Source organism: Temnothorax longispinosus, unplaced genomic scaffold, assembly GCF_030848805.1.
Source record: "Temnothorax longispinosus isolate EJ_2023e unplaced genomic scaffold, Tlon_JGU_v1 HiC_scaffold_335, whole genome shotgun sequence".
Lineage (NCBI taxonomy): Eukaryota > Metazoa > Arthropoda > Insecta > Hymenoptera > Formicidae > Temnothorax > Temnothorax longispinosus.
The window spans coordinates 218-12,136 of NW_027270160.1; the positions used below are offsets into that span (position 1 = coordinate 218).

Sequence of the window (11,919 nt, forward strand, 5' to 3'; positions counted from 1 at the left end):
ATCAATGACACAGCTGTGGCACGCATGTATGTGCGATATTTGCGATAACGTCGCTTTAGACGATTTTTAAGGCCCCCGCACAATGAAAAATATAAGGAACAAGGAACAGATAGGTATTAGCGATTAAAAATAAGAAATTAAATAAATAAAGCTGGTGTAGCATTAATGCACGGCTTCCGATAGGTTAAAAATCTATTGCCTGTGTTATTCCTTGTTTCTGTTGCCTGTATTTTTCATCGTGCATTTAACTTTATTCTTGATGCTTTAGTCCTAATCGCTAATATATGTTCCTTATATTTTTTATTGTGCGGAGGCCTTTAGTCTTTTAGTGGAATCGAATAGACTTGTATCTTCATTTCTATAGTCGGAGATTTCTAACACCAAGAGCATACACAAAACATCTATATTACTCCTATTATATAATTTTTTGCAATTAAAGATGAAAGATTAGTGTTTTGCACTAATTGTGTCACGATTATTTGCCTCCAATTAAGAGGCAGTGCATTATAAAAAAAATTTGCAGCTAAGAGTTTCGTAGAGATCTTTCTATATATAGACACGGACTTATATATTTAATTATATGTATAAATATATATCTTAAAATTAAATTTAGAAAGACAATGTTTTAAAACAATTTTCCATATTTTGAAAAAATCTATTGGAATGAACCATAAAAATATACTATATATTCTTTTTGGATACAATGAGATTATATAAATTTAATTAAATTTAACATGCCGACATGTCAATAGATGTTTTACTTTGATATAGTATTTTATATAGTATTTTATATAATATTTTATATAGTATTTTATTAAATAATAGTATTATTGAATAAAAAGAAAATATTATATTTACCTAATAATAATATTGAGGCTTCGCCGACATATAGCCCGTAGGAACAGCCGCATTAACAGCCTCCTTTTCGCTTATTTATGGGCCAGCAGAACTCTGCCTGCTTCAAAAATTTAGTTTTTTTAAACCCCCTCTCCTTTCTATCCAAACTTTCTTTCAATTATTATATATTTCCCTTTGTATCTGTCTTTACCTTTCAAGTCAGGTCACTGTCAATATTCTTCTCCTTTAAGATCTTTTTTTTAACCATAACTGTCCTTTTCTGTTCCTTACCTTTCAGTTTCTCTGTAATCATATTTGTTCCTCATCTTGTTCAAAACTTGCTTTAATTTCTATGTGGACTTCTTTTTGTAACATTTCTTCCACCGCTTTTTCTACAGTTTTTTTATCACAATATTATTAGTTTTCTTATTTCGCTCTTATTTAAATTAAAAATGTAAGAGAAATTCCTTAATTTTTTAAATTTCCTATTGCATATAAATCCGCGCCAATGTGAGTTGTACAAAGTGATGTTTAACGAGTAAAAGAAAGATATACAATAATTAAATATGTTTTTTTTTATTTAACGGACGTATATATTTGTTCATTTAACAAGTAATAGGCTCGTTAAATGTACAACAATTAAATGTTACATTTTTTGATATAAAAACATGTTCTCCAAAATTATCTATTAAATGTATTACGTGACTGATAAATTCGGCATATTATAAAATAAAGTATATACAGTAATAATATAGAAAGTAATTATCACATTGGCATCTTTATTTCTTTACACAAACCACTGAACTGAGTAATCTGTTGTTTCGACACATTAGTGAATGTGTGTGATTGATTTAAAATGGATCACTTAACATTTCTTATATACATATATATCCTGTATTATGCATGGTATATATTTCTATAGTGATTTTCAATTTTAATATTTATTTAACAGCAAATCAATTTTATTATAAAGTTCGACCAGTACAATGCCTTTTATATCTTCTGCACTTAATATATATTTATATACTAGCTGGTTACCCGAGCTTCGCCCCGGAGAACATATGTAATAAAGTGCTTCGCCCTTGTGGACATATGTAATAAGACATGCAAATAAGTGGTTTTCTATTTTTACACTTAACACCAATAGATTTCCGCATCACCCTTGAGGTACTATTGTAAATGCGTTTTTTTATAGTGGTTTCCCTAGTAGGCCTATTCCACTTTAAAGAAAAATAACTTAATCTCTCTTACACACATGTTGTCCTCCAGATTTGGTGTCTCTAACAGACATGATGTCTTTCACAGACATGTTATTGGCTCTCTTGCAAACATTATATTTTTTACCGTCTTAGACAAACATAATTTCTTTTAAAAAATTTTCGCAAAAAATATCTACGACCTTTTTTTCTATTTAAGGACCTCTTTGTATACCACATTGGTGGTTCTCCCCTCAGGTGCTAGTATCACCAGGCTGCTTGGTGAGCTCACCCTCGAGCAGGCCACATAGAACTGCCCATGTGAAAAACAGTCCTCACTTAAATCAATTCCTGCTACTTTCAGCGACTGCCCCTGGGACTTGTTGATAGTCATAGCAAAACAGACTTTGAGAGGGAACTGCAGCCTCTTGAACTTAAGAAGATACTCTGATGATATGAGTGGTATGCGTGGTATAAACACCGTTTCTCCCCGAGCACAACCGGTGAATACTGTGGCCTGGATGACATTTCTGTGTAGGGCCTTTACTCGCAGCCTTGTGCCATTGCAAAGTTTTGGCGGATTCAGATTTCTCAACAACATCACTGGTGTCCCCACTTTAAGGAAAAGCTTATGAGCCGGTAACCCAGGAGGGTTCATGGTGTTAAGGAACTTTACGGGAAGGTTGACCGCGTCATCCGTTTGTACCACCGAGTCCACAGATCTGCACTTCATTTCTCCCCCCTCGAATGAGTTAAGTAGAATGTCATTAATGACACCAGCTTTATCGTTCTTAGGGGTCAGAATGGCACGCTCACACAACCAGTCCATAGATTTCTCTTTGATATCGGCGATACAGGGTATATCTTAATAATAAGGCTTTCTAGGGTTGTTACTACTAAACCTAGATCTGCAGGAATAATCACCTTTACCGCAGACTCGGGATACTCTCCATCCCCTATTTTTAGTAGAAGTTTGGAAAATTGCCCTGCGAAAACATCACCTCTCAAGTATACCCTCATGTTCTTTCTGATAGAGATTTTACTGATAAGGGACCATAGATGTGATTTCTTGACACACCCCTTAACCTCGTCAGCTCGAGTTCCCCTTGGCACTACTGGCAAAGTCTATCTAAAATCTCCAGCCAGCAGCACGGTCACTCCCCCCATCACTCCACCGTTGCCCCTTATATCTTTGAGGGTTGTGCTCAGTGCCTTAAAACCCCCCTTATGTGCCATGGTGCTTTCATCCCAAACAATGAGTTTACAATCCCGTAGTACTTGAGCCATGTTACTTTGTTTTGAAATATTACACAGGGGTGTTTTTGCATGAATGAGATTCAGAGGCAGCTTAAAAGCAGCGTGAGCGGTCCTGCCTCCCTCCAACAACGTAGCAGCGATACCTGATGATGCGACAGCCAATGCAATTCCACGATCACTCCTTACCCTCGCCAGAAGTAAGTTGATGAGGAAGGTCTTCCCAGTACCACCAGGAGCATCCAGGAAAAATACCTGACCAGCACCTGACTCAACGCTACTAAGAACCTGCCGATAGACAGCGAGCTGCTCATCAGTCAATAAACCCTCGTTATTCGACACCACTTCTGCCAAGGCATTTACGTCGTAGTTGGTCTCCCTCAAATAGTCTCGGTTTCCCAATACTCCTCCAGACCTTTTTGACTGAGGCAGGCCATACTGTTGCAACTCCTGTCCTCCCAAAGCCACCACTGCGTTCTCAATCAACACCAGACATCTATTGTACACCTCATCCATCACCTGTTGCGCACTGCCTTGCAACTCTCTCTCCAACTGCCACGTAATATTCTCTGAGAAGCTGTCTTTGTACTTTTCCCAAAGACTCAGAGGTTCTGAAAGTTGGCAGAATGCCAACATCACTGTAAAAAGCTCTCTCAGCTTTAAAGGGGAATCACATAATGCAGCTCCAAGGTATTGTCCCATTGCTTGTCATCTTCCAGCAAACCTAATGCCTTGCATGTAGACTGGAATGTGAGACAGAGGACACCATTCGCAGTTTTTAAATCTAAAAAAGACGTTGGACCTCGAATCTCATGTAGCAGCAAACGAAGATAATAACACTCGGTGTTGTTTGGATGAATGGTGTACACTCTTCCCAGCGCGTGGTCCTTCTTTATTCCTGGCCAGCCATCAACATCCTTTCCCCGCTTAATTCTCACAAACTTGTTATTTTTCCACACAAAATATGAAGGAACCTCAGAGTACAAGAGAATTTTTGCAAAATCGTCAATTTTGCAAAGCTCAAAAAAAGCCAAGAGTGTTGTCTGAGGTGGGTTATTGAGCCTCTCAGCCAAGTTCTTAGAGTTGAAATACACACGCTGACCATTTTCAAGGTGAACAGCGAGATAAAAGACAGTGGGGTACCTCTCATGAATAGGGAACGCTAAGATTCTCCAAATCGTCTCTGAGCTGCTGATGTATCGCCCACCCTCGTACAACTTCACCTCATCCTTCTCACTCTCCAGAGCAAAAACCGCCTGGTCACTTCCCTTGTTCACGTATTTGCAAATATACTTAATGGACTTAACAGAATTGCATAATTCCACATTGACATGAGCATTGAAAATACGTAACAGTACAGGGTTGTACGGCACCACCCAGCGATTGTTCAGCTCTATTCCATTTATTTCGACGGTGCAAAGCCACTATCAACTGGAGACCTCCTCCGATACTGCGGGTATCCATTATCTCTTGTCTGAGTGTCATTGAGAAGTATTCAAGGATACCTTTTGCTGCAGCTGCCTTCTTTCATGCAAGGCGAATTGTGGTTTAAGCCCCCGCATGGACCATGAATTATGTTGGCCTTAACGATATTGTAGAGAAGAGAGTCTTTTAAAGGATCAGGTATTTCCGCACAGACTTTGTCGATCATGTCAGAGAAGATGCGCTGCTCTAGCCACAGCAATATGTAGATGTGAGGCAGACCTCGCTTTTGCCACAGAGTACATAAAGCACTACACTTTTCCAAACAGACTACCCTTATTTGAGAGTGCCATCATTTTCTTCACCTTAAGATGAAATACCCTAGCTATAATGTCGTGACGATCGTGAGATTTTTGCCCAGGCAATAGTGCATCTGTTATATCCTGTGGAAGTGGATTTGGGTTACAGGTAAAAGTGATGAACAGATCAGGACGGCCATGATAGCGCTCATGCATGTAGCAAGGTCCTCCAGTGAAAGATGACGGAAGCACCACCATTTGACCCAGCTGAGCAACGTCAGCATCCTGCCTTCCCACGGCGTCCCTCAGGTGAATGTAGCTGTCTGCCCTCAGCTGCGTCTGATTGTTCCTAATGTAGTTCAACCTTTCTGTCTTTATTTTGACGTACATGTCAACCAGAAATTGACTAAAAAGAGAACGGAAGTACACCAAGTGGTTGACTTTCCTTTCCCTGATCATAATTCGATATGAGTAGAAGCTCGCTGCGGAAACTAAATTCTTAAGTGGCAACTTGGTCTGAGGGTCGCGCTGTGGAATGGCAATCGAGTATCTATCCTCGCCACGGCAAAACAGGAGCGGGTACTGCAAGGCGTCGTACGACCGGTAGATCTCGCTGATGCGCCGTAGTTTGTTATCGTGGCTCTACAGCACGATGTCTCGCTGGTCGAATTGCTGACCAACGATCACCAGAGCTATCTCATTTGCTATTGGTGCGTTGAAGCGACCTCTATGAGCGTCAGCGGGTTTTCTATCTGCATGGATGACAACTTCAAACTTTTGGCAAGTTGGAGATACCTTATCTAAAGTGGTCTTCAGATCCTTTATGTAGCTGTTGACGTCATGTAGCATTCTCTGCAGTTCTTTGACTAATCCCTGTTTGACATCTGAAAAGTTGCTACATCTTAAGCGCACTTTCCTTTCATCCTCGCCCATAAAATAAATTTGTAGAAATCGAGCTTCCTGTTCAGGTACTGGCAGCAGACTTCCTACCAAGTGATATATCTGCCCCTGAACTTTAAAGGTCGGTATGAAGCCGTCTTGTAGAACCTGTATGTATAATTATATGATTTTCAGTTTAAATTATGATATGTTTGCAAAATAATACGATTAATATATTTATTTATAAGAACTATAATATATATTATATAATAGCTTTTTTCACGAATTATTACAGGTAAAATTTCACTGTTTACGAAAATATTCAATAAAAATTAATATGTCAATTAAAAAAGATTAATAATATGTCTGACCATATATGAACTTATATGATCAGATCTTGTGTCATGTATAATGTACGATCTGATCATATATGGCGATAGATAACCATATATGATTATATATGCTCTATATATACGTATATAAAACTTATATCTATTCATATCTCATTTATACATGTTCATATACTGTCAGATATGAATATTTTTCCCGGACATTTTATATCATTATATTCCAATCTGGTCATATATAGACAGATCTGATCAGTTTCATATCATTTCCGGCCGTATTGAACATATACAATCATATACAGCATCGCATCTTGTCATATATGATCATATACAGTGCCGTATCCAGTTATGTATGGCCACATATAATTATATCATTTATATCTGATAATACATGGCCAAACATTCTTTATATACGACCATTGTGAGGCTAGATACGATTATTATAGTGTCATATCTGACTACTCATAATAATATGTCTGACCATATATGAACTTATATGATCAGATCTTGTGTCATGTATAATGTACAATCTGATCATATATGGCGATAGATAACCATATATGATTATATGATTATATATGCTCTATATATAGGCATGTGAAACTTATATCTGTTCATATCTCATTTATATATGTTCATATATGTTCATATCTCATTTATATATGTTCATATACCGTCAGATATAAATATTTTTTCCCGAGTATAATGATATCAATAAAAAATATTTACATTATATCTATATTCAATTTATAACATATTTAGCATATTTACACTATAATGCAATTTAGCGGGTCCCGATTTATTAATTCTTATATAAAAATTGTTGTTACCCTAAGATCCAGAAACTTATAAAGGATCTGTACTTTTTAGTTATCCGGCGATTTTATGCTTAAACATATCTATGTATACTTACGTATAAAGAATGAAGTATAAACTAAAAGCAACGGGTGCGTTGCACGATTATTACCTTTATTTAATTTAATATTTTGCTGAAAAATGCATCTGTTTATATCTCCGTTATCCTTATTCATCGACAAATTCGAGGTATTGTCGGAGACGCTGGTATCAGACTTACTCGTATCTTGAGTCGGACTAGATGTGTAAACGACATATTTTACATGAATGGTAACCGAACCATTGTAGTTGACCTCACTACCCAGATGCACATTCCTTGAATCCTTCACGCGGACGTCACTGAAATTCGACGAATCGGGATTCGGAAGGGCGATGTAACCATTCGTGGTATCGAATGCTTGATGCTGCTGGACGATGGTCGATACCGGCGGATTCATGATCCAGCCGCCGGCGCTGCTTTCTTCGACATCCGTCTCCTCTTCTTCATTATCGTCGTCTATAACGTCACTGCACTGCGTAGAGGAATCTCCAACGCTATCATTGTCTGAAGCTACGACCGCCATTTCCTTCGCCGAACATCCAGCCTCGCCGCGAAACCTGTCGACCGCATGACCCTCGGCAGACGCCGCAACAGTACGCACCATTATTCATGTGGTCCTGCTCCTTCTGACCCTGGTGATTACCGTCGAGCGTTTGATGCTGCTGTTGCATCAATGTCACAATATCCATGCGCTACGCTGAAAATTCACCTTCTTTATATCAGATACATTTTACGCTCGCCGAGAAAGCTACAGAGGGTCTTTAAATAAATTCATCAAGTCGCTACGAAATTCTCTCACTTCCAATTAGAATATAATTGTCCAGTTTAATTTTTTGTCTTTTAATCTACTTTTTTGCAAATAACAAAAGAAAGATCAGTTTGTAAACATAATTCTTATTTGATTTTTTTTTTTTACAATTTGCGAAAACTTTGAAGGTAAAATAAAAGACAAGCTCGAGAAACATCAGGCCTGCGTTCAAAAATTCAACCTGGGTAACTCTAAGCTGTAGTTTACGTCATGTATATTATAGCATTAGAATTACTTAGGTGAGCCTGATGGACATAATTCCTGAATGCACCCTAATATTTTAAATTGACGCAATCGGTCGGCAACAATCCGCTAAATTAAAAGATTAACTGACTTATATTTAGGATTACCTTGCACAAATTACCATTTGGTAGCGGTCACTTTGTCAATACTAAATTCACCATCGATCTGTGACGACATGGTGCTGTCATTGTGGAAAGCGCTCCGCGGGCAGGAAAACTTTATTTGGTTTTCGACACGTCGCATTGACACCACCTGCAGTTGGAGGATGCACCGTCCCGCGGGAACAAAGTACAATCCGAACAAGAACGGACTCGGTTCAAGTCACTATCAGCTATTTTCATTGATCCTACGACACTGCGAGACAGATACTGGCTTCAGCGATAACGCCACACGGCTGCTGAAAAACACACGCCTTAGATGTACATGTGGAATCGTGGTAGACTCTCGTTCTCACACTTCTCACTTGCGAGAAGCAAAACGAGGAAAAGAATAAAAAAGCGGAGACTAAAAACTAGTACAGCAGCAGGAAATTGCCTTTCGCATAATAGGTATTTCCCTATTTAATTTGAATGATAACACCTGGGATTTCTGTGCCGATAAGTGGATGGCACCGCGGTCACCATGTCGACAAATCTATCAACGAATCAAGCTGCATATTAAAGCGAATGTAAATAGAGTGCGATCCGAAAATATGTTATACATATGTATATTTCGGAAGTGCGCAACGCTCGTTTTTATTGAAAAGAACAGATTTTGTCGTAAGCCTCTTGTCAAACAGCCACTGACAATCGAATTACCGACGCGATCAAAGCACGCGAAATGCATTATCTCCATTCAAACCGGCACAAAACAGACTGCTGTAGCGTTATCTTGTTGAACGTGAACGGAAATCTGTACAGCAAACGCAAAAGAATTAAAAGATATTAAAATTTTTTAATACCTTTGAATCTCTTTTTTGGCGAAATTAGATGAAATTAGATGGGATTCGAAATGAGATGCTCCAATCCCATCCAATCCTATGGAATTGCATGGCATTAGATGGTTTAGGAAACGTCTCGCGCCTCCGTTGGGCGATAAAGCGCCGTTGTTCGTCGGTGAGCTTTTGTGTATGCCTATAAGGGCATTACACGCACTACTGCCGACGGGCAATTAGCCCAAAAATGAGATTTGTAAGATCTGTTAAGCACCGTAGGGGGTCCCTTTACATAGCGGTCGAGACGAAACTTTGAACTCGAGAAGATGCCCCGGCGATGCGACGCCTAGCGGCGTCGACGCGAATTGCCGGTAATGCAGATACCGCGCGGGCGTGTACTATTGTTGGCGCGTACCGCCACAGAGTTCAACACGGACACTTTTCAATCCCTATCCTGGCATTCAATGGTATTCATTTTATTGTCAGAATAGACGGAATTCAATGGAATTCAATACGGAAATTTTTAATTCCTAGTTTGGCGTTCAATGGTATTCATTTCGTTAACGGAATCAATGGTATTCAATGGAATTCATATGAAACTTTCCAATCCCTAACCCTGGCATTCAGTGGTATAATATTTTTGTGTCGGAATTGGATGGGATTCAAAAAAGACAAATTCTTTCCAAAATAAGGAATTCCATGATATTGAAACTATTTCAATCCCTTTTTGGACAGAATGGAATTCGGAAAGTTCTTAATTGAATTCCTGGCAATCCCGTTTTAATTCTTTTCAATCTTTTTTTGTTTGTTGGTGACCCCACTCTTTGCCTCTTTCCTTCAATCACAGTTATCAGTGACGTAGCTGTGGCACGCATGTATGTGCGATAATGTCGCTTATTAAACGATTTTTAAGGCCCCATAATGAAAAATATAAGGAACAAGGAACAGATATTATAGCGATTAGAAATAAGAAATTATAGGAATAAAGCTGATGTAGCATTAATGCACGGCTTCCGATAGGTTAAAAATCTATTGCCTGTGTTATTCCCTGTTTTTGTTGCCTGTATTTTTTATCGTGTATTCAACTTTATTCTTGACTCTTTAGCCCTAATCGCTAATATTTGTTTTTTGTTCCTTATATTTTTCATTGTGCGGAGGTCTTTATAGTTGCGTGTGATTATAGTTTTATGATATTTCATGCAGTGTTATAACTATCAAGAAGATTTATCATTACAAGATTTTTGAACACTTTAAAGATGTACCTGTTATAGACAGTTAATAAAGAAGCATCAGGGTGAGAAGATCGTCACTGTCCACTGGATCATCGAAGTCAAGCGACTCGGATGCGGTACTGTACTAGGATGGGTGACCGCCGACCGCCTTGAGAGCGGCTATACGCATATATGGCATGTAACGAAACAGTTAAAAAAGTTTTATTTTTCTTAGATAAAGAAAAAGAACATTTTTTTATAAACGTTTATCAAGTAGACATTTTAACATTTTAATTTCATAAAAAACATTTCTAGAAACCGGTATGTCGTACAATGGACCTATTTTTGCCGTCAATAAGACGTCAGAAAATGATGTCAGTTGTCTGTGACATTAGACCGTCATTTTAACGTCATTATGCCGTCAGTTAGTGACGTCAGAAATGGTCAGTAAAGGACCATCGTCAAAATGACTTGTGTTTGTCACCTGGGTGGGCTCCGTCTTTTGGAAAGAAACGTTAAACCGTTGATCTAAAGAGTTAAGTGAAAAAAGAAGGGTAGTATTGAGTAAAGGGTTGGGAACGTCCCTACAAAACGCCTTGCAACCCTGAGGGGAGTCAATAAACAAAATTTTATTTTTATATTACCCTTTTTCCTCTCACTTAACCCTTTGGACCAACGGCTTAACGTCTCTTTCCGAAAGACGGAGCCCAGTTTGCTCTGCACAAGAGCCTATCTTGCACGGAGGGCGCGTTTTTCGGAAAAAACTTTCCATGTTACATGGCTCTAATGGACTCAAACCTGGTTCCTCAGATAACGAGTCTGGCGCTCTACCACTAGACCACACTGCCGCCTATTTTATTATATAATAGTATTATTGAATAAAAAGAAACATTATATCTACCTAATAATAATATAGAGTATTATAGAGGCATCGCCGACATATAGCCCGTAGGAATAGCCGCATTAACTCCTTTTCGCTTATTTATGGGCCAGCAGAACTCTGCAAATGTGCTTCAAAAATTTAGTTCTTTTAAACCCCTTCTTTTTTCATGTAAACTTTCTTTCAATTATTATATATTTTCCTTTGTATCTGTCTTACCTTCCAAGTTAGGTCACTGTCAATATTTTTCTCCTTTAAGATCTTTTTTTTAACCATAACTGTTTTTTTCTGTTCCTTATGATATTTCATGCAGTGTTATAACTATCAAGAAGATTTATCATTACAAGAATTTTGAACACTTTAAAGATGTACCTGTTATAGACAGTTTTAGTTTCCTTTCAGTTTCTCTGTAATCATATTTGTTCCTCTTCTTGTTCAGAACTTGCTTTAATTTCTATGTGGACTTCTTTTTGTAACATTTCTTCCACCATTTCTTCTACAGCATCTCTTTTTTGGACCTCCCATTTTTTTATCACAATATTATCAGTTTTCTTATTTCTCTCTCTTATTTAAATTAAAAATGCAAGAGGAATTCCTCTGGAATTTATCAGTCATGTTTTAATACATAATCTTGGTGAACATGATGTTTGACGAGTAAAAAAAAGATATACAGAAATTGAATATGTTTTTTTTTATTTAACGGACGTATATGTTTCTTTATTTAACAAGTAATAG

The 11,919-nt window shown here is 37.9% G+C and overlaps 2 protein-coding genes across 3 annotated transcripts; both read right to left on the reverse strand.

Moving 5' to 3' along the window:
• Window positions 1–1,328: 1,328 nt before the first annotated feature.
• Window positions 1,329–11,894, reverse strand: LOC139824357 (uncharacterized). 2 transcript variants are annotated; one of them, XM_071796884.1, is made up of 3 exons: window positions 10,356–11,894; window positions 8,302–8,577; window positions 1,329–7,826 (listed from the first exon to the last, which is right to left on the reverse strand). In XM_071796884.1, exon 3 carries the CDS (start codon window positions 3,987–3,989, stop codon window positions 3,159–3,161), a length of 831 nt encoding a protein of 276 aa, XP_071652985.1. In that variant the 5' UTR covers window positions 3,990–7,826; window positions 8,302–8,577; window positions 10,356–11,894; the 3' UTR covers window positions 1,329–3,158. The 2 variants fall into 2 exon arrangements, with proteins under 2 accessions (XP_071652985.1, XP_071652987.1); XM_071796886.1 differs by having other exon boundaries at window positions 8,288–8,577.
• LOC139824356 (ATP-dependent DNA helicase pif1-like) lies at window positions 2,245–2,766 on the reverse strand. The gene has a single exon (XM_071796883.1). It carries the CDS (start codon window positions 2,764–2,766, stop codon window positions 2,245–2,247), a length of 522 nt encoding a protein of 173 aa, XP_071652984.1.
• Window positions 11,895–11,919: the final 25 nt, after the last annotated feature.